The sequence below is a fragment of the Trachymyrmex septentrionalis genome, unplaced genomic scaffold (genome assembly GCF_001594115.1).
Source record: "Trachymyrmex septentrionalis isolate Tsep2-gDNA-1 unplaced genomic scaffold, Tsep1.0 scaffold31, whole genome shotgun sequence".
Classification (NCBI taxonomy): Eukaryota; Metazoa; Arthropoda; class Insecta; order Hymenoptera; family Formicidae; genus Trachymyrmex; species Trachymyrmex septentrionalis.
This window is the reverse complement of record NW_017305474.1, coordinates 504898-529404: the sequence shown is the minus strand read 5'-3', so window position 1 is coordinate 529404 and position 24507 is coordinate 504898. Positions and strand designations below refer to the sequence as shown.

At 37.2% G+C, this 24507-nt stretch overlaps 1 protein-coding gene across 5 annotated transcripts in view; it reads right to left on the bottom strand.

The window, feature by feature from the left end:
• LOC108749678 (MAP7 domain-containing protein 1-like) overlaps nucleotides 1–24507 on the bottom strand; it is a 178610-nt gene that overhangs the window by 88948 nt on the left and 65155 nt on the right. The window contains exon 1 of one of the 5 annotated variants that reach the window (XM_018488534.1): nucleotides 16019–17771. The exons of the other annotated variants lie outside the window; for them this stretch is intronic. Coding sequence (XP_018344036.1) covers nucleotides 16019–16220 — 202 coding nt within the window. The 5' untranslated portion in view covers nucleotides 16221–17771. Of the gene's footprint in view, nucleotides 1–16018; nucleotides 17772–24507 lie in introns of those variants that run through there. 5 annotated transcript variants of the gene reach the window in all.

Sequence of the window (24507 nt, the reverse complement as noted above, 5' to 3'; positions counted from 1 at the left end):
TATATATAAAGTGAAAAAGATCATAAAATAATTGGGATCAAATAAATTGTATAACATAATTTTCTGATGATAAGATCAATAGTCATTTTAATAATTATTAAAAATATTCATCTCGAAGACGAGTATTTATCATGCGAATACATTTATACGAGAGAAATGACTTTATTTCTGCGAGAAGATATGTTCGAAAAGCTGTTAGGTTATCGAGATACAGGGTGTCGTAAACGTCACAGTTCACCGTCAGTGGTCTGACAAACGCAGCGTTTGTTCCTAATAAAAATATGGCGCCGTGGGCGTGAAAGGATCAGTGAGATAGAGAAAGTAAGAAATAAATTGGGGGGAGGCATCTCGCTTCCTCATGACGATGGTGCCTCATCATCGGGCACGTGCTGGACCGCCAAGAGAAACCGGTTCTCTCCTGATCGTCGACTGAGGAGTCTTTTTACTGGACCGCGGTGACCTTAACGATCAATTTCGGTGCATTACCGTGTCGAAGGAAACGGTTTTCTTTCTAAGGTAAAGGAACTTCCTGAATTTAAAAAAAATTTCGGCGATTCGGAATCTCATGAAAAAAAATTACATAATCTGTCTCCAATTCTACAGGGTGTTTCTAGGTTAAATGGCTAAACTTTAAATATGAATTTAGGACCTCAAAACAAATAAAATTTTCCACTCGCAAACGCTTCATTCAAGAGATATTGACTTATGAAGTTATAGAACTGTAGGAATGAATAATGTAGAAATAATATCGAAATAAGATCTATCCTCTTTATTGCTTTACAATAATCAAAATTTAATTATTAAATGTTTTATTCAAAATATATATAATGATTTCCAGCCCGGAGACAAGCATTACATCTATCGATGAGAGAACGAGTAGCTGACTGAGATTATGCGTCTATAATTTCTTCGCACGCTTGCATAATTCTTTGTTTTAATGATTGAAGTCATTAACAGGCACCGCATATACTTTTTGTGTACTTCAAACTACCCCATATAAAAAAATCTAATGATATTAAAACCGGTGAACGCAAAGGCCAAGCCACAGGTCCAGCACGATCCATCTTCTGGGAAAATAAAAATTAAGCCACTGTCGAGGACCTTTGCCATAGTGAGCAGTACAATCATCCAATTGAAACCAGAAGTCCCCTCTCATATTGAAAGGAATGTTTTTCAAAAGGTCAAAAATGCGAGAAATCCATTCGCATTCAAGCGAGTTGGTAGAAAATGGAATCCAGTTAAAATATCGCCCATTATTCCTATGCCCATATATTATATTTTCATTTTGAATAAAACATTTAATAATTTAATTTTAATTATTGCAAAGCAATAAAGAGAAGAAACCTTATTTCGACATTATTCATTTCTATAACTTCTGTTCTATAACTGTTCTGTAACTTCAGAAGTCAATATCTCTTAAACGAAGCGTTTGCGAGCATACAGGAAAATTTTGTTTGTTTTGATTTCCTAAATTCATATTTGACTATTTAACCCTGTATAATAACATCAACAAAGTTAAACAGAGAAAGATACTTCAATAATCTAATAAATAAAATAGTGCATATTTGTGTACGAGCATAACTATATAAAAACTAATTCATGTTTTTATGAATTTCTTTCTTTAAATTTTATAGAAGAAAAGGTTTCTTTTTAAACATTTATATTAAGTTTTTCATAAGTCGCTGCTGTTAGTACGATCTATACAGCATAGCAGTTGTCGAAGCTTTAATTAGCACCAGCAATGAGGAGACGTGCGAGAGAAATAACAGAAGTTCTCGAACTTCTCGACCAATAACAGAACTCGGAAGCCGATTTCCTCGTCGACATTGCCTACTTTCTGAGACTCCAAATGAATCCTTTCAGAGTTACGAGGTAGAAAATAGGCCCTCTGAAAGGAGTTTATTGTTGCAGACCAATTAACGGTTGAAGAGAGCCTCTCGGTACATTGTAAGTTGCGAGATTGAAGCTTGTAAGCTATATGAAGGTAGATTCGGTTCCATTGTAAATTATATCGTGCGCGACGCACTATCGTACGCTATTCATAAATCATCACGCCGTAATAAGTCACGGCATTGAGATGAAAGTTTTCCACTCACGATGTCCCAGGCAGGATCTAATTACAGCTTAAAAAAAATTCCCAACAATACCCGCGTACATCCCCCGTGCACCACGCTCGTTTCCACTCATCGTACAACTCTCAAATTACACATTTGCAAATCACGCATACGATCATAACGCGCGTCGCAATTTTGTACAACATTTAATTAAACGTTGAAAGCGAAGAAGTGAAAGGGCGACGATGAATATACGAATACTGACATGTCTGTTTAAAATAAGATTTTCCTCTTCCTTTCTAATCTCACATCGTGCCTGTCAATTAATGTTAACATAATACATAGTCTTTAAAGTAAAAGACAAAATTATAAGAATCTCATTCTCTGTCGAATATCCCAGAATTTTCGATCACGACTTGGATTCTTTTTAAGATTAGGGATAACGATTTGCATTGAGAAGCAGCGGAGAACTTAAAGAATTCCGATGCAACGAGTCACTCTTAAATTGTTTATCCTGAGGACGTTGTCTCTCGGCTTCCCCTCCATGATGGAGAAGAACACCGACAAACATTCTATCATCTCCGGTCGTCGAACGACAAAGCGAACATCAGGAAATTGAATTCCGCTAGAAAATACCACTCCGACTTCGAGCTTCGTCGGATAGATTCAAGTACGGCACTGATTCTACGCAAGTTAGCAGTAGAACAGGTAGAATACTTGTTCTTTATATTCGCATAAGAAGATGAAGAAACTTGTTTTGTCCATCTTGAATCTTGAGCAAACGTCAAGAACAAACAAGATTGGACTTTTATTGAAGATATTCACAAAACGAACAGTTTTGCTGAAGTATCTAAAAATTTAGCTCGATACAAATCTTAAAATAAATTTGTGGAACCATTAAAATAACTATGTACGACATTTAAGCACAATGAGCAATACAAACAGTTTTGAGCATTCTAGCAATTAAAGTTACCAGATATACAAAGTACCACAATCAGTTCCAAACTTTCGCCATCTTGCTTCACACTTACACGACCACATATATAAGATTTTACACAACAGAATCAGGTTAAGATAACTGCACATAAGAATAAGTGTGTCAGATAAGCTATACAAAGGACACTATATACATTATCTGACGCTATTTTCCAAATGTTAAAATACTGAGTCTTATGGATTACGGTATTTTGTCTACCTACCTAGTAACTTTATAACTAACAATCAGTTTGAGCGTCCCACATAATTATTTTGATAGTCTGAGAAGAAAACGTGTTAAATTTTAATAAACATTTGTTTGAATAGTGTCAGTTGAATATTTAAATATATACATATTTACTAAAAATAAACATATATGTATTTGATACAGGAATTAATTTTATTTAACCATAATTTTTTAATTAGCAAATATTTACTTTCCATAAATAAATATTATATTAGTACCATTCAAACAATTATTTATTATTTGGTACACTTTTCTCTCAGTGTGACAAAATTATTTTCAAATCTGTATCTAGCTAAATTTTTAAATACTTCATCAAAAGTATTCTTTCCGTGCCAATCTTTTTCTCAGTTGACTTTGACCTTGAATTTTATCTTGACTCAGCGTGCGCTCAAACATGCGCCAATCAGAGCGCAATGACTTTGAATGAAGAAATCATGCAGTAACAGTGTTATGTATTTAAGTCCAATATTTGTGCGCGGAGATAAATTCTCAGCGGAAGCCCGCTGAGAGGAACAACGAAGGAAATATAAATCGCGAAGTAATCGAATTCAACTAAAAAAAGTGCATAGGTCCATCACTTCTGTGCGATCGATTGAACTTCATGCAACCTACTGGTCGATGTTAGTCACGCATCGGGGAGCTTTGAGCTTGGTGTACTTTCTCTTGGAAGAACGACATGTTGCCGACATAAGGAAGACGAGGAAACAGCGTGGCAGGACGTCTGTCTGAAGTAGGTTTTCCTAATAGAAGGCACTTACCGCGTGCTTTTTCAACCTCTTTGTGGACAAAGATTCCTTATCCACATTAAATCAAGACATCGTCGAGAATTCGAAAATTCTCAGCTCTCGACTAACTTGAACTTTTCATCAGATTTTTAATAATGTATTAATAGTAATAAGTAGTAATAAGATATTAAGTTTTTCGATTTTATCATAAAATTAATTTTTTTACAAAATCGTGCTTCAAAGATTTAAAAGTCTTTCAAAGATTTGTTTCGCAAATGAAATAGAGATATCTTTCTTTAGTGATAACAATGAATCAAACTCCAGCGCTAATTGGAAAGTTCCTAACAAGAGGATTCGAAAATTCCGTAACAAACTTTTTCGCTAATTGGATCAAAACTTGTGTGTGTGTTAAATGTCTACAAATATCCTTTAACTAAATATAGTTAAATATAGTTAAATATTGCCATTCATTTTTGAATTTTAACTAGAAATTGCTAAGTGGATGTTTAAGAAGGCATTGACTTAAGATTCTGTGTAATTCATTAAGCAGTTCACTCAAGTCAAGTATTTGTGTGATACGACAACAAATCACAGTGATATTAAACGAAAGGAAATGAACGCAAGCGAAGTTCCGGTCTTGTAGCATTAACGACTTAACGTTGTTCAATACTTCGAAGGGAGAACAATAGAAACTCTTAGATTTGCATTTACAATCGTTCTTGAACAGTCAGTACTCTCGTTTTAAAAGAAAAGATTTTGATTATAAATATAATATAAATATCTTTATTCTTTTATAATAAATTATTTTTATTTATAAAAGATTTATTATAATAGCCTATTGCAATTATTCAAAATTATTGGCACACTTTTAGTTAAATATATCTCATAATCATAACACATTTTACTTCAAAAATATTTGTTTCTATTAAATTTTGACTTCAGAGAATTGTTGTAATAAACTTCTACATTTTACGTTCTACTTATTCTTGTTACTCTATAATTAATAAAAATTCTAGTAGCATTGCCCGAAGAGTGTAAAAACGCTGTTTCCAGAAATTAAAACACGATAGCAAAGTTTCTATCGCGAATGAAATGGCATGACGCAGCAGGATTAGCAAGCAGACTCTCTTTAATTTTCTAGCGTAACAGTCGATTGCACGGTAGCTGATATAACGGCGGAGTCAAGATCTTGATAATCTTTCATTCGTGACCCGTCTTTACTCTGAGACAATAACATGATAAGAATTTCGTCGCGTCGATCCTCTGACTACAAGCTGCAAGGTGCAGACGAGAGACGAATTTCCGGATATGCCCTTTGCCTACCGAAATTTACCTGACAAACAGAAAATCTGCGAGTCCACGAAAAACAGGTTCGTCAACCTGAATCTCACGTTGGTTGAATCACCTTATAAAGAAAGAAATTCACGCAAAAAAATTCTTGAATTTTTCACCAAGTTTTCTATCTGCGAGATTAAAGAGATATTTTGATAGTATCTTTCAATTAATAGTTTATTGTGAAAAAAATTGCAAATCTGATATATCCACATGTCATTTTTCTAGATAATACTTTTTCTTCTGTTATGTTAGAGATAATAGCGCCGTAAATTGCAGCTGCTAATTTATTAGAATAGCTTTGAGGCTCCAAATACAATGGGAAAAATATTCCTATTATGATTTACTACGGAAAATTATTATAATTACGGTACGACAAGATAAGTGGAATGTAAACATGTCACAAAATGCTACAAAATTAATGCATACGTGAAAAACAGTTAGATATACTTTTTACTTTTTACACGATACTATCGATTTCTTTTTAGCGGGCCGATGGCGATCACGGACTGGTGCACACGTTGAAATTTCTGTCGAGCGATCGTAAAGTTGCGTAAACATTCGAAGTAATGTCCGACTTCGAAATGGAACGCGTCCGGCGGATTTAATTAAACTCAAACGCAACAGTATGGAGAGTTCGACAGAAATCGGCGTAACACGCTAACAACGGTGTGCACGCAAATGTATTATTTTGCATCCACTTTTGTTACGTGTCCTCTGGTAATAATCAAGTGGGATCGGTGTTGCGTATTCTTCGCTTGATCGCACGATCGATACCTATATCGATCTATACAGACAAACCGAGTAGGATACCGTAAAATTACCTTCGACTTTGCTCTATGATTTCTTTCATACTTCTCTGCACGTACGCTTGTTATGTATCATTTTATCTATCTGGTTTCTGACGTAACTACGTATTTATTTATCTCACTCTGTGTAAATTCGATTTTAACATAATTACATTTTCTGTACGACGAAATATTTACAATTACTAAGGAAAACTTTGTTACGCAAAATTATATTACATGCAATTATATAATAGATAACACTATACGTGGCACACTTATTTCCAACGGCAACGTTTCTAAAATATTATACACATTTTATCGTCTCAAGTATCAGGAAATATTCGAAGAATCGTTTAAGAAAGATTGATATATTCTCATTCAAAGAATCGTAAGTATACTGGTTGATTTTATAGATTCTCTGCGCGCAAACGATGTTGTTTAATGTAGAAAAATACAAGAGCGATATTATAGAAAATAATAGGAAAGTTAAATGAATGATCGAGATAAAATGGACGGTTGTCAAACCAGTCGGATACACGTGATGTGTTTAACCAGACCATCGAGTTTCCCGTTCAGGAACTGGTCGCTGAATGAACAATACCATCTTCCCGGTAATAGAATTTTACGGTCGTAGAGCGAGACCCGGACGTACTAAATCCATCTTACACCATAGCCGCCATAAAAGCCTGTCGTTTGTTCGACAAATAGCTGCAAATTCCAAAAGTCGCATAAACGCTGGACATATATACCTTGCGCGAAAACAATAGCTTTTGAAATGTATAAAAATTATGTTTAAAAATTGCTAAGAATACATTTATACAATAAGTTATCACTGTTACATTTGTAAAAATTAATTTAAAAAATTAAAAAGTTAAAATAAATAATTTATAAATTGAAAAACTTTAAAACGGAAAAAATAATTACGATGACGACAGAAGATAATGATGTTCTCAATTAAAAGTTTAATGGAACGAGGACGGAGTCCATAGTATTGATCGTGGGAGTCTCTCGGCCAATGATCGTCCTTGCTGTCGTACGCATTTGCGTAAATTCCGTGAGTGACGTGTTTACCGGCAATTTCGAGATTGCACGACACGGAAAGAAGCAGCTGAAGTGAGGAAGCAAGGTGCGCTTTTGCAAATCATATAAAAACCGTCAGAAATTTGAAAGTGAGAGACAAAGTTCTTGTGAAATAACTCTCCCGAGGTATGAGTTTTCTCGTTCTCCACCACCGTCCACGTTTTATTAGACGATAAATCGCCACGGAGGTATCTGGTATTTTAATAGGGCTATGCTTCTCCCACGAAATTCTGCAATAAAAATATTTTTTACGCGCTTTTCTGCTCGCGAAAAAAATTTCACCGAAAGATTGTATAAATGTCAATTAAAGTAAAAATAGTATATAATTTAAGACAGTCGTTTTTAAGATAGATATAATTATACACTGTCTCATGCATAGTAAAAAGACAGGTATACGTATATACACTGCAAAAAATAAAATGTTGATTTTAATTTAAAGACGTACAGTAAACTTTCTGAGATATGCAAAAATGTTAAAATTAACGTTTGTGTTTTAATTTTAACATTTTTGCGTGTCTCGGAAAATCCATTATACGTGTTTAAGATAAAATTAACATTTTATTTTTCACAGTAGGTATGCAAATGTTGATAACAAATTATACTTATTCCGAAAAATGTGTGAACGTTCGGTGTTTATATGGTGTATATAAAGATTTGCAGAAATTTAATTTAGCTTCTCGTTAACGATTTAGCCTGACAATCCGCGTGATACTCGTAAATGAAGCCACACACGGATAAAGGAAGTATGCCACGTACTATTTTAAGCGATATATCGATTTTAAAGTTTATCCGATGATTGCACAGTGGTATGATTTAATATTGGATCATTGATCCGTGAGGCGTCTTCACCGGACGCAGCTTGACTTGTCATAAGGGAGCGTTAAAGAAAAAAAAAATGTAATGATCGGCCATTTAAATAAGTTAATTATAACTTGGATTTTTTTTTTTTCGGAGCAACATATTTGCATTATTACACATTCCGCACATTCATACGCGTACATGTTCCTCGATGTTGCGTCAATCGATAGGTTGGCTCTCGAAGAATGAACAGCGCCTTTGTATCGGCGTCTCTCAATACATTCCCCCCGAGAATCCTCACTTTACGAGCGCCGAGAGAAACCTAATGTCACAGCTGCCATTTGAAATGACTATCGGCCGTTAAATATCTCTTCATAATTCTATCACCGAGTCATCGCGTATACTGAAAGGCGAGGTATACTTGACTGCGAAAGACTTGGACGTTTAAAGCAGCGATTCATCCCGGTTGCAACGAACCCTGCGCGAGTTGATGATCGCCATCAAATGCCACTGTCAAAACACGACACAGCGTATTTACATAGTCAGGTAGGCGCGATTCTACGTGAACTTGAGTGTTATAATGTTTCAATCAGTTACCGATATCGTAGATAAATAATGAAAAAAAATCGCGATAATACATTTTTATTCGGGAAAAAAAAAAAAGCTTATCTTCATGGCGACAATTAGTGAGTGTTTCAGATTTTTGAACTTCAGAGCTTCGTCTGTTTTTCTGTTATAAATCATCTGACAGAGAAAAACGATATTGGCGAAATTACTGTACATATAAATTAATCACTCGTTCGTTTTAGACAAAGATTGAATTTTTGTTGCGCGATCGATAACTCGTGTAAACGGCGATTTGTCGCGACAAACGCTTTGGGTAACGCGTAACATGATTGTGTAACAAGATGAGTTCGGCGCGCGTATTCACCTTGTTACACATGCGTCGATTACGTCTCATCGTGAGACACGTGTTTCCGGACTTTGAGAACGAGGCATGATCAATCCGTAAATTTCCTCGGACATAATTGCAAAGACCTCGCTGTGTAGGGCGTGGTTGGAGCCCTGTGTGTTACAGCTGATTCACCTCATTAGCTACGAAATTCAGTTCGAATTACACTCTCGTCCTACGCTCGCAGCTATCAGTGCACAACTCGATGTAACATGGGAATACTCCGTATAAATTGTCCAAAGCGTGACCCTGCACACGTCATTAGTACGATAACGACGCGTTAATTCGTAAATATATCGTAATACAGAGCAATCAAACTTAACGCTTGGCAGATGTCGCCGTTACAAATATTTCTCCGTATGCAATGAGCATCGTAAAGCATAAGCGATTTAATTCGATGTATATATAACTTTCTAAATTTCCCCTCCAATTGCGGTTTCTCACAAATTTGTTTTTATCTCAATTTTACAGCGCCTTTTCGCGCCTCCGCTATCAAAAAATCATCTAAACTTGTGACTGCATTTTTTCGCAGGAATAATGAAATCAATGAGTCAGAACTTTCGTTTTAAAAATTTGATTTACGACAAAAGCCGTTGTCAATAAAGTGCGATACATAAGAAAGAAGAAGAAAACAACTAACCATAAGTCGAGGTAAGCGAGAAAAACGGGAAATTACACGATGCTATGGCGGCCTGACTCCAGCAACGCTCCAGCAAGTGCTCTAGCTAGCTATGTCTCACTGCAAAAGCTTTTAATAACCGTGACACACTTGCACCGCTTATCGCAAACAGCGTCCAAGCCGCAACCCATTAGTCTTGATCGCGGAACTAGCCTAGGCTGCGAAAGAATATCGTCTTTAGCATAAATGTCTTCGTGCGTGTATTTACGACGTCGGCGTCTTTGGAAAAGAAGAAAAAAAAACGATAGCAAACTAAGAACGTGATTTTATTCTGCTCCACTTATTAATCTTGCGCGACATTAATCTTGAACCTGCAAAGATGACGAAATCGTCAAAATTGAAGCCCTGGCCAAAAACGAAGTTGGGTCTACTTTATGCCGAAGAAAAAGATTGACGATACGCATCGCAGCAAGTCGTCCTTCCTACATAATTAATGAGCAATCGGATTATCGTTGATCAAGCTATAATCCGATACTAAACATTCATCGACTAACTAACGGCAAGGCACAAAGAAACTGATCCAACTTGAGTCACGCTTTGATGCTGAATGGCAACACGTACATATTTTCAAGGTCTAGTTTATTAATTTTATTCGCCGAAAAGATAACAACGGACAACGTTGCTGTTCAATATTTTAGCGTCCGATTTGAATCATAATTTTTTAAATTAATCATTTAAGAGAAAGTAAAAATAAGTAAAAAAAAAAAACAATTCTAGAAAGATAGGTTTTGCTGTAGTATCTAAAAATTTAGATACTTTAGCTAGAAAAATAGCGATATAAAATTCTACAAATAGATAGGCCATGCAGGTCACACATGTGTAACGTTATTTAATGAGTTTTTATTCTCTTCAAAATAGGTGATTATATACTAGAAGTTCTGATACAGGAAATATATCATCAAGTAAAATTGCCGTAATGACTAAAAACAATTCTACCGCGAATGTGTAAGAATGTGACTATGGTGTGAAATAATCGCGATGATGCAAACAATGTCTCGTGTGCGCTCGTGTGTAATAATAATGGCGGAGCGAGGTTTTATTAAATTACTCGGACGTGCATATCGTGAACATCTACTTCAAAAATAGAGCTTACATTAGCGCGATTAATGATGAAACGAAAAATATTGATGCTTGTTAATTATTGTCGCGAGTAAAAAATGAATAATCTAATTTTGAAATGTGAAACTGTAGTTCCTCGTAAATTCCTCGCATGAATTATTCAACGATCCTTTATCTCTTGCACGAAAGAGATTAGCCTTTTCCGGAAGAGGTGGATTTGCGTCGTGTGGCAATTGTACACGTGGGATTTGCATCTAAATATGTCCCATTCAGTGAAACGATACCTTGCGCTTCTATCATGACCTTAACTTTCTATCGGTATCGATCGCGCTTCGTACAAGCGAATAGCATAGATGTGCTGTGACACGTTGCAGTTGTAAATCATTATAATGTGACAGTGCATACAGCGCGAAAACCAATCTCTTCGATTAGCTCCGATCGAACCACTATATTAAGGTAAACAGCTGTCACCATCGTTTCATCGTTATTCTCGTCATATGCGTCGTTATATATTACAATAACTATTAAATTACTGTCAACTTCGCAGAATTGACGAGTACATGTTATGCTGTATTAACATTGTGATAGTTGAAAGATATTCATCTTGTCACATTTATAAGGTATTTCATTAATTTATCGTTATACGTGAAATGAATTAATTTTATCAGTTTTCTAACTACACACAGATTAATCGTTTGTCTCATAGAAAAGTAGCAACAGGACTAATTGTAAGGCATTTCGAACTGCACCAATAAAAAATCGCAGGGCAAATATGGCAACTCACAATTTCGTAAGTTCGTTTTTACGAACCTGTTTTAACTTGCTCGAGATCGAGTTTACAGTTCCACGTGGTGCGTTCGTCCTGCCTCCGTTTAGCAAATTGATATTTGAAAGCGTAACGCTTGCCAGTGTAAAGCTAATATTATGTATTCCCCTTAGACACGCGAAATAATTCCGTGACACCTGCGTGAATTTGCTCGAGCAACCGCCTTCTGAACACGTGAGGATCGTAAATTTTAATAACGCAAATTGATATGAAATACGAGAACTGTATTCTTACGTCATATTACGAAATCATAAGCTATTAAATTAGAATATCACGAAGATCTACATGTTAATTCTTGCGTATCTTGGTTAATTATAGATTTTGAAACGACAATTTTTTTTGAAATCATCCATTTATCATATTTTTGAATTTCCAAATCAAAAAAACAAGATCCTCGTATTTTTAAATATTCGACTTCTCAAATACTCCAAAATACTCTCCTTTCGATTTTATTCGCACGGAAAAAATTAAGTAGAGTTTATCTTACTATGACTGATAAAAAATATTCTGACTATTTTTGTCGAATTTATAACAAACTTTATTTGTCTGAAAATAAAAATAGAGATAAAAAGTACATTACAATTATAATAAATCCATTCCAATAATTACATCTTACAGTAAAGCAAATCATATTATTCTCAAGACTGTAAGCAAGAACAACTCTCAAAACTCTCTTTACACACTTGTATTTTTTACCGTGCAGTAAAGTAGGTACATTTTGTCATTTCGCTAAGGCTCTCAAAAATACTTGTTGATAAAGTAAATTCGATTGAGATGTATGGTAATTTATAGGTTTACTTTATGAAGTGTAAAAAATATTTTATAACATGCCTCTATACAACGATCGCTCATTTACCTGTAGGTAAGTAAAATAAACTTTACATAAGTGGATAACCCTTCCTATATGGATCTGCCAATTCCACAAAATTTACTAGAATTCTAGTAAATTTTGTGTAGTTATTATTAGTATTATTATGATTATTAACATATTTTCTATTTTTCTCCATGCGAGTTGTCTGTCGACGCATCTCTCTCCTGTACAATCTGTATATATTAATGATGTAAGTAGGAAATGTAGCGCAGTACTTCTGTATATCAAATCGGACACGGTCTACCATCAGAGTAATCCGCTGGCACCCGCGGTGCGCCAAATGAAAACACATCCCGGATAATTTCATAAATCTTTGTGATGCTGTCGAGCGTGCGTGGGGACAGTTGTCGTAATTAAAAAAAAAGAAAAAAAGAAAAAACAAGTGGGAAATATGCTACCGAACATGTCTCGTGCAACATCTTCCTATTACGAGCTTCGCGAATATGGACATTAACGTCGTGAATTGACCGCCATTACAAAAACCGTAATAATATGGTACGTCGACCACTGATAAATATAAATCGTAACGATCTTCTTGCTGGACTTTCCGTAATCGCGCGCGGCACGAGAGAGGATACGATAAAGTCCCTCTCCCCCTCATCTGAGTTAATACACCCCCTTATTAATGTTCAATCGAGGATACGGCGACTTCCACGCGATCATCAGGCCGATATTTTGCACAAATTTCTGAGCATTACACGCGTCACGCGTCATTTCACGCTCAGCATTATATATCGAATAAGGAATAAACCGTTAATGTGATATGGGACAAGTACAGCCGCGATTTCTTAATAAAATCTTCATGCGCTAGTGTACCTTCATTCACTGCGCTACAAATTAATAAACGTTAAGAGCAATCGTTTCCACGGAAAAGAAAGTTTCATTGACATTTCTTAACTTTCGCAAAATTACCACATCAAAGCGTTTTTCTAATCGAGAAGTAAATATATAAAAAATTTTTATGTCTTATTACATTTGTAAGGATAAACATTTATTTGCGGGAAGTTTATACATCAACAAAAACAGGCTTTTACTACACGTTTCACAGGAAGTTAAGAGAACGACGTTTCGATATTAACCGCAATGATTTACATTTTTATTACGATCACAAAAAGCGAGGAAAAAATCACTTTTCAGGGAAAGTATCCATTACCGAGAGGCTACTGTTACTTCAAAGCGAGTGTTATTTCGTTTACGATTTCACATTTATCATCATTTACAACTCGACAAGACGCTCGTTTGTCATCCGACAAGTTAGAGACAATTCCCTCGCTACTTAGCAAATAAAGGATAAGCTTTTTGTCATTCAGTAAACCCCTCCACTAATCGACAAACGCGAAACTCCTCCGAATAAATTAAAATTTTCATAACAGCCTGCTTGTGCGATAATATAAGGCCATCATATGGGTTAACAGCCTCAAATCTTTCAATCCGCAATCAGAACGTATAATTTTACCGTTAATATGCCAAAACGATATTTTGCGACCGAGGAGAACATCCTCTCGACCAGACATGTAATAACTTACACTCAGCGTGTGTTCACACGTTAATTATTCATTTTATCCTGCTCCAATTATCGCCAGTTACGAGGAAAGGAATACGTTGTAATAATTGTCAAGCACCGTAAGAAGTAATGGGTGCATTCGTGTTTAATAAATACACGTCTGCGAAGAGGAATCGTTCGCGGGGACCTGGCGCGCGCGTGGCGCAACGAAAACGAACGCACCGATTCGCGTTAATTAAATTCCATCCGCCAAATTAACAGTCGCTCTCCTCATGCCGGGATGATCGCGATTAAAAAAAGGCACGATGACGAAGCATCATAATTGCACGGTATTCATTCGCGAGCGCGGCTTTTACGCTTTTACCGGTGGCAAAAAAGCACTTAATTGGCGATAATTTCGCGGCGCACCTGTTAACTCTCTCTCCGTATCTCTTACCTCCTTCTAGACTCTGAGTTTCGCGAGGCTAGCCTCTTTCTTTCATGCCTCGAAACATATTTTTATACGCTATTGTAATTTATCTCCTTCCGTGTTTCTCTTCGCGAATTTCGCGCGCAAGAGTTATGAACAACATCCGACCGTCAATAATTCTTCCTCGGTTTCCTCCGCTCGCAATTTCATCCCGCGAAATTCTGATGAAAATCGCACCCGATGATCTCGCGAGAACAATTCACGGCTTTTTACGGAACAGTTATCGCCGGGATGTCGCGAGCCATGTCTATTATTGACATGGACCTATTATTGATATTGCATGTGAGAGATCGCGAAAGACAAGAGCGACCCGGTTTATACGTGTCTCGTTTCAACATCTAATATCGCAGAGATACACACCTCAAGATAGTAAAGTACCAAGAAATATAATATAAGAACATCTTTGCGTCATAAAGTAAAGCCTTGGCAAACAATGTTTTTATGATAAAAACTATAAATATAGGACACAAAAGTGCTTACAGAAAGTGTATTTTAGTACAATTGTATTTCTTTATCTTTATTTATTAATCGAATCATCGAATTTTTCCCGAATTCTTTGTTAAAGGTAAATTTTATATACACACACGACGCAGATAAAATTAATATTATCAACCTTTGGGATTCGAATAGCTCGGACACTATCGGTTTATTTTGAAATAATTGGAAAATCTGTATGTCCGGACTTCCTTTAAAAAATAGTATAATTGTTTTACATAGAATCGTATAAACGCGATGCGCTATTCGTTTAAGGCAATTTCCCTATTTAAACAGATAAGTTAGTGAGACTTCCATATTCACGTAGATGAGCTATTTAGAAGATCTTTATCTGAACATGTGCTATGATTTTAAAAAATAAATAAAAAAATAAATATTGAAAATTTAAAAAATAAATGTCCAAATCCTCTTGTATTATCTGTTATCTAGCCAGGATTATCAAGAGCCCGATTAATCTCCGCCAATTGAAGTAATAGACGGATATAAAGACTTAAACATAGAGATTACTCTGTTGATTATCGGTGACGCGTGTTATAATATAAAATAATATTACGATTAAATACTATGATAATAATAACAAGATTTCTTCGAGATATTAAATCAATTTAAAATAAATTGAAAAATTTAATTTTATCTATGTATTTGTTCGTAAAAAAATTTTAGATATTATCCTTCAATCATTTGAGTTTTCATTGAATTTCCATTAACTTAGAGAACTAACCTTTAGAGAGCAAGGTTCTAAATCTTTAGCTTTTCTTGAGTAAGATTTATTACAATACATTATTATATTCCTCGCCTTGAAATATGGCATTGTTTCAACATCATTATAATAATTTTTCCGTCCTGTAAACGTTAAGTTCTTTAATGGTTTTATTAAAAATTGGAAATAATTCCTTTGTGATTTCATTCCTATTGAATTATCTAAATCCTCACTCTTCTTTTCGTTCTATTTATCAACTCGTTACACATAATCACAAAATGTGTAGGAGTCGCGATAACACATAGACAGAACTGCTTTCTTCCTCAAGACCGGGAGAATCGGAGAGAATGAGTTCGGAGCTTGAAATCAAACCAGAGGGGAAAATAGAGACGTCGGAGGTATTTCAAGAATTACGACATCTTCCTCTCTTGTCTCGCACGAGTCAATACCGTTCGATAACTCACATAGCCAGACGTTGCCGCGGGGCGCGGTGTGCAGTAGGTTCAGGTGGAGATTAAAGTCCAGGCCAGCCAGGTCCTGCCGCAGGTGGGTGCTGTCCATGCCGAGAGCGCGTTCCGGTAGCAGGAAGAGGTGATCGCTTCCCTCCGCGGGGCCCAGGGTTCGCGGCACGCCGAGCCCGAGAGGCCCCGAACGGGCCGTCAACATCCTATCGCCAGAATCAGCCAGGATCGCGTCGCCACGCGAAACCGCATTCTCCTGCGACCGCCTGACGCCCGACACGCTGATCCGCAACAACGGCGATCCGCGAGCCTTCCGCACTGCGGATCGGCTTGTAACAGGTGGCACGTGACCGCCTTTCCCAACAGCGCCCGTCTTGGGGTACTTAATCCTGATGTCGGAAGTACAAAGCTAGCGCGTACCGCTCGACCTTGTCTCGAGGAGACAGGGGAATCGGAAGTAAGTCCTCGAGAGAGTATGGCTTGAGCTGAGATACGAATCAGCTGCTAGGAATGTTGATCGTAGCAGCTTCTAAGAATCACTGTCTTCTGTCATCGTGAGAGATCTTCTCTTTAAAGTTCAATTAGAAGAGTACGAATGACTCGAAGGAAGTACGATGATCGCAACGTACGTCCTGGGAAGCTGCACTTTCTTCTCGTCGGCTCTCTTCCTTCTCCGGCTCTGATTAATTTCGATGACACCACGACACAGCGATCAACGGAGGAGTTTCACAGTCAAGGGCAAGTTTCTCCTCGTAATTCGATGTATCCCAGGCGATGTATTAATAATGCGATATCATGCGACGTGTGTTTTTCTCGGCGATGACGCGATAAGACTGTGAGAAATGCACCCGCGATCACACGACGCGACGATCACCGCAGCTGAAGAATGACTCGTGATCCAGTGAGTCACGTCGGTCAGTCAACTTTCGTCGGACGTCGAGACGACGGAGAGGAAGAAAGAGGGAGAAAGGGAACACTGGTCGATCTTTCGCCGCGTAAAGTGGCACGAATTGTCTGAACGGGTTCACTCGTTAAATTCGTTTAGGAGACGACGAACCCCTCGTGCTCGAAGCGAGTTTCGTAAGGCCGGTTCCGCGCGCGAAACTTCGATGCCAGAGAGAAATCAAGACGCTCCGAGAGACACGCGGCTGAGCTCCACAATTTGACAGTTCGTGACAGATACAAGTAACTCTCTTCCTACTTCCGTCTATTTCGTGGATTTCAGACTCAACTGAGTCTTAGTGCTATGCGAAAAATAACTTGAGGGGATGAAGTCTCTCCCGAGGGAGAGAAGTTTACCCGGTAGAGACCCAAACACAAGCAATTCATCAAGCGACTCAAACTTTGCCGCGCTTCACACAACTCAGCTGTGCGCTATCTACTTCGTCGCAGGTGAACCTCGTATCGATACACTGTCGCCGGCACGGCCTTCCACTATTTACGCAGCAAGCGGGATATTAATTAATCCCGCCCACGTTCTCCGTCGCTGTCCCAACAACGCGGTCGTTCCAGCGGTTCTCACGTTCCTTCGAGTGGGAATTGACAGTTCTGACGACAAGTCAAGTCACTTGTGACACCGAGCGGCACAATCTCTATTCTCGTCGTTACGGCAGAGAAAACAGTGGAGTCTCGATGGGATGCCAGTCTCCCACGCGGCGAGCCGTCGATCTGACCTGTCGTTGTCTTTAACAGCTGGATCTCGACAGCCGGCAGAGGACTCGTGGCTGCGTGGCTGACACCAAGTTCTCCCACGAACGGTCTCACGTGCACGACGGTCAGCGTTCGACTGAGCGGGTCCGTCTCACCGCTCTTCACGAGCGACACCGACGAACGTCGGAAACGACCGACAAAGGCGCCAGAAGAGATGCAGCGCGGGCAGACAGATGCGTTTTCCGCATTTTCAGAAGGAACAGGAGAGTTTTCCCATGGAATCCACGCACGCGGAAAAGCTCACCGAGCGATTCGATTTTCGTGCATACGCGCGAGCTTGGAAGCTCTTGCTTGCATCACGCGAGAAATTCTACATCTCCGAGAAAAGCGTGAAGATCTGAGATGTGACATTGGCAGCATCCATTGAGCATCTCTGATTAAAAACCACATCGATGCGCTTAATGATGATAATAGGTTTTATGACAGGAAATAAAATTAGAAGTTTCACCAACAATGACGCTACGCAATAATAGGTATCTTCTAAAAATTAATTTCGAAAAATAATGGATGCTAAAATAATATCAGAAGTAATTTTTACGCCTTCCTTTTATTCCTTCCGGTTGCACGAAATTACGTAAAAGGCAACCAACGCCTTTCGGCGTCAGAAAAGCCAGTCGATCATTAAAATAGCTTTGGCCACAATCATTTTCTGGGTCATAATCCGAGCAATTAGACGGCTTGGAAACCGTCTATAAGGGGGGATTATAAATTTAGCCAAGGTAACAGAATAGTCTTAGTAATCTATATTCAAAAAGCGATTTTACTCCCATTAAAACTCCTTTGTACTCATATCTAAATTATGTAATTCCCTCTTTAATCAAACTTAACTATTATACACACATGAGTGAACTGAACTATTATAAACGTATGGGTGAAGAGGGCCATATTCGATCAAAATGAGTCTTGGTGCTTAATAATATTTTTATGTGAATTTTGACAATTTCCAGTTCAAGCAAACCGCGTGCTGATTACTTGTCGGTTTTAAACAGTTCTAGACTAAAGGTGGAGTAATTAAATTGATACAAATTAAATTGACAAGGCATTTAATGTTACTGATGTTAATGGAGCATCTTTGGAAATTGTAAAAATTCACACAAGTATTATTAGGCACCAAGACTCGCCTTGAGTACGTCCACATTCACTTATCTCTGTTAAACTTTTCTCGGTCAATTTTCACTTAATAGTGTTAACTACTATATACATGGCTACCATTGTGAATCGCTTCACAGTCGTACCGTCTTTTAAGCTTCTCGCGATTCGTTATTAAAAAATTGTCGTTACTTTGCATGAGCAATTCTTTCCCTTCTTTAAATATGCGCATCATCCACAGGTCCATTTACGCGGTTGAAGATTTGTGCGCGAAAACCTAGCATAAATCGCAAAGAAACGTGGGTGGTATGACCTGGGCGAATGCGGAATCATATTGTAAGAATATCGCGGTTATATGGAAGAAGCGGCTCTTGTTGCGGTTACAGTAATTTGCGGCAAGACCGTTTTTATCGTTGGAAAATGCATCTCACGAATACGCACCGAAACTGCCGAGCATACAACAAATCGTTTCTGAGAATATTTCTGAGAATATCTTATGCGGGTATTTTTTGCGGTTAATCGAATGTACGAGATACTCGTTTATATTGATCGCTAAAGGCAAAGTTTTTAAGATTTTTAAGACATCAACTATCCTTAGAATAAAATCAGTAGTTGAAAATAAAAATTAGTTAACAGGAAATATAATAACATTCATGTATATATATAAATGAAAAGTTTTGAAAATTAAGTTAGCTGCTGTACTATTTATATATACAAAGAATAATTTTACCGAAGTATTTAAAAATTTAGGTATATAAATACAGATTTAAAAATAATTTTGTTGGATCAAAATAATTGTGTAGGAAGTTCAAGGAAGTTCACGACAGCAATGCTGCAAAAAGTTTTGACATTCTAGCACGACAGTATCTGTACGTACAATTATCTTGATAGTTCAGCGAATGTTTCTAATCTCTATAATGTTTTTACATCGTAATTTCTTTAGTGTATCTTAAATGAGTATTAATATTTTTTGTTATAGATAAACGTCAAAAAGAATGTTCACGAAGCAACAAGAAATGGCGCAATTGAATCGTAAAAACGTTGGAAAATAATATGTATACATTACGTCTAACGGCTGTTTCGTTAGTGCGGGCTTCCCTCTTGGATATATTGGGTCATTTTTTTTTTCTATTGCTACGCAAACGCTATGCGTCGAGGACGCACGTCGTCTCGACGGCGACGTCCGTGTTCGCGAATAAACGAACCATCAGATTTTATCTGCGCGACATTCCACGGAGTAATTCAAAGATTAAGGTTAATCGACTGCGACGAGAAATATACGATGCTTCTCTACTAATTAAATCAGCTGTCATTAGAAACTTGTTTAACGTGTTATCTACTTTTATTTAATAACCGTGTAAAATTACTGAAAAATTGTAGTTATTAACCATTTATCGTTAGATAATAAATCTAATTGCGATTTGATAGTTTATCTTGACTGTTATATATTTATAATGGATGGTTACATTTCTTGATTTTAAATGTTAATTTGCACTTCGTCAACATTAGTAGCGCAAAGTGGAAAATCTGTGTTCTCATCTTTTCTTGCAGTAAGACGCGAAGCTATTCATTTCAATCGTCGTAAATCCGAGTTACACTGTTAAGTTAATAAGCAATTTTTGTGAGATCAAGATTTATATGAGAATATTGTAAATCTGCATTTTTAATTTATCTTTTTCCATGTTAAATTAACTCAGTTGATTCTTAATTCGATGTGAAACATTCCTAATAATGGCAAATATCAATAATACGTTCAGAAAATTTCTTCGACAGCGTTTTTATCATTGTGATTCACCATTATGTACTCGACAAACGTAGCGAGCGGTTTCTTGCAGCCTGATCTTCCGCGTGCGTGCCTCGTGTATGAAGTCACTCGAACGACGATCGATGTCCTCGTATGGACACTAATATGCCAGGTTCACTAGCTGACTTTGTTAGATATAAGCGACACACCGTCGAGTACCAAGGGCATTGATTGACGAAGATTGCTTATCACTCGTTACTAGCGAGAGCTCGTGTCACATCGATTATCACGTGCGCTTGCATCTTGCCTTGTGAAAGAAAAGCTCGTAGCGCGAACAAAAGCCACGTGAATAAAACATACAGACGATAAATGATTCACCGTACGGATTTCTTGTTATCGTAACTCTGCTGACAATAGTGTATGTAAAGAAAATCTTTTCTTTAAAATATTTTCAATATTCAAAACCAGAATTATTGTGCACATCTGGAGACATGGTAATGTTGTATTTGATGAAATATAAATTGCACAAAAAAACGGAAACATGTAGGTAGAAGCTTAGACCTTAATGAAAAGAGCGTAACACAAAAGATAGAGGTTTGACAGTGATGAAAATTTCATGAATTGCACGAACGGAAACATGCAGGTAGAAGATCAGGCCTAAAAAAGGAACGTGACAAAAGATAGAGGTTTGACAAAGACGAATATTTCGGACGCTGACCGTTAACCTGTTATTTCGGAACCTTGACACATCCTTTTAATTCATGATATGGAGAAAGAAAGGTTTATTGGGACGTGAGTCGATAGTAATTCTTCAGAGATATATATATGTATATATAATATGTACCACTTACTTAATAATTATAAATTCACCACGCGTCGGCAGCCCGGAAACGTTTCGTTGATAGAAAATTAAACGAGTTTAGCTGAAAAGTATAATCGCTCCATTTTTTATTGGATTGATTAACGTTACGCATGGGATATTATTGACATTTTAATAATAAAACGCGATTGTAACGATAAATTACGTTAATGAAATATTAAAGTATCATTAATCATTCAGCATGATATAGACTAAAGATATAAAATATAATTATAGTAATAACAGTAAAGGTTGATTAAATCATAATAATGTTAATTCCGGCAGCTTAGGTGATCATTAATCATACGTAAAATAAAAGATCAATAGAAAAGAGAAGGGGAAGATTGCATACCCTTCAATTACCTAATGTAATTCACAAAGTACTTCGAACTTTAAACTTATATATCAGCAAAGTGATATATGAAGCTGCTTCTTTGAAAGAATGTTATAAATGATCAGAGCTAATAAACATACTAAAAACTTTTTCCAATAGAGCACACTATATAAAACGCTATATTTAACGCTCTATCCCGCGTTAAATGTCATTGATATAAGCGTAGTTAGTCGGGATCAGCTTTCTGTGAAAGACAATCCTTTCCTCGCGTGATGGGAAGTCGGATTGACGCGACACAAATTGCGTCACCTCAGTCGTGCTTTCTCCCGCGATTGTCAACGAAGAGATAGCGAACGCGCAGTCTTAATGTCGCCATAATTTGCGCGTTCCTATTAGGCCAGTGACGAAACGATCTTCCGTTTCCCGCCGCTGTGACGTGTCGTAAACAATTTTCCGCAAGTTTCGCAACGTGACTTTTCCGAGAGCGACCGTGACGAAGTTCTACGTCGCAAAACAGTTGCGTTGACTTGGCGTTACACTTCGCGGAGTTCAGAATGGCTGTGTTCGGCAAAAAAAAAAAGTTGTTGTAAGATTCTTGATGAACATGATTGGTTCTTGCTCTTAGATCCAACAGGATCTACGTAACTAATCAATGTTATAAATGTACACTGACAAAAAACCAACTAAATTTTAATAAATATTTGTTTATCAAAAGTTTATCAAAAAGTTCTAAGTAAATATTTGTCAAATGTGAACATACATTTATCCGATACGAAAATATTTAATTTGAGTATTGTTAATTATTAATTTTTAATAAAATTTTTTTTGTTAAGAAAATATTTATTTACGACGAGTAAATGTTTACTCAGTACTGTTTAAAGAGAAATGTATTAAGCTTTACTAAATTTTTTTCAATCAGTAAAAATAGATCTAAATTACAATATATAAAACAATCGTAATAAAAGGGTCTTACAATAGCTGCTTTTTCTGCTGAACGCAACCGACGGTTCGGAAAGTTACAAACGCTCGATCTATCTTTGATAGTTGACGAGGACAATGCCGAATAATGTATTTCGATTGGATAAACAAATGTTCGAATTAACGACGTCTATTACGTTCCGTTTGTTTCTTCAACATACCAGATTGTGCGACGTATATCGGATGTGCGTGCATTCGCGATCATTACTTGTTTGGATTTCCGTTTCCCTCATTATAATGAAGACCCAGAATCGTGTGGCCAGCTGCAACCGACACGTGCAATGCATTCGCGCTCGTATTGCGAGTAAATGCAAGGATGGTTATGATCATTTCCAATGCAAAATATACCTAATTACGTTGCAGATATTACGATGTCGAATTGTGCGTTTGGAAGCATCTGAAGCAACGTACGTGTCGCTGCATTCGTTTTCGAATTTGCGAGAAGCAGCAGTTTTTTTTTAAATACACCACTTATTAATAAATATGTAATAATAAATGACAAAATAATACATTATTTCCGATAAAGAAGACTTTGAAGTTTCATACATAAAGATTCAAGTTAAAAATCTATATAAATCTCACGAATGTATATGCTCCAGAATTCAGACTAATAAAAGATTTACAGAATCGCGAATCCGTGAAGATAGTAATCAATTTCATAGTCTAATCTTCAATCCAGTAAAAGATACGTTCCTAAGATGTGATCTTGAATAATTTCGAAGTTTTAACAATGATTTCCAACTTTATCGTTACAAATAGTTTACAATTCCAATTGTCCACGGCCCCGTGCAATTTTCAACTTTAAACCTCGCCTGTTTGCCTCGAAACCTAACGGAACGCCATAATTGGTATAAAGATCTTCAATCCTTTATTCACAGCGCGAGAATCGCACTGTGGGCATGGCGGAGGGAATTAGGTCGCTCGATCGTTTCTTAGAAGACGCGCAAAGGGACGCCAATAATTTCGTACCGAGGATCGTTTCCACCGCTGGCGCAGGACGGAACGAAACAACGACCGATAATTCCTCAGCCAACGGTAATAAATATCCCCTTCTTCGTGGATCTTCTTGCCTATGTCAAGCCCGCATCGGTTCCGCGCCTTCGAAGATTCTCGCCGCTGTTTCTTGCCGTGATCGCAAATTAAATGAGCGAGCGTAGTCGGGGAAAGTCGAGCAGGGCGGGAGAGAAAAAGCCACGAAGAAGCATCGTTCACGAAGGAGCACCGTCTGAGGGAAAATGCGAAAGTAAACTGGGAAGTTGCCGGGGGAAGGTTTCGAGGGACCCGACCGGTCTATCTACTTCCGCGATTTCTTTCGTCGCTTTTTAAGATTATACTCGCATTTTTCTGTCTGTTCTCCGTATACGGAATAAACTGCTCGTATTTATATCCGACGAAAGAGAAATTCAACCGTTTAAAGGTTGAATTAAATCGGAGATACCAATTTAAATTCGATAAACTCATTTCTCTAAAATTAAATTCGATAAACTCATTTCTCTAAAACTAAATTTCTCCGGAATTGTCATGAAATGATAAAAATGTTTTCTTTCTTGAAAACTCGAAACTTCTCCTAGAAACTTGAATTTATCAGATAATCGTTCCTGTAGAGAAATCTCTGATTTCAAAGAAGTTAGAGTGTCGTGTTTACATCGTGCGTGCTCTCGATCTCATATACCCGACTGTTGAAAGATGAATAGGCAGGCCTGCTGATGATGCATTCGAAGGAAACATACTTCGTATTGATAATATCAGTCTCGCTTGATAACAATGCAAAAATGTGC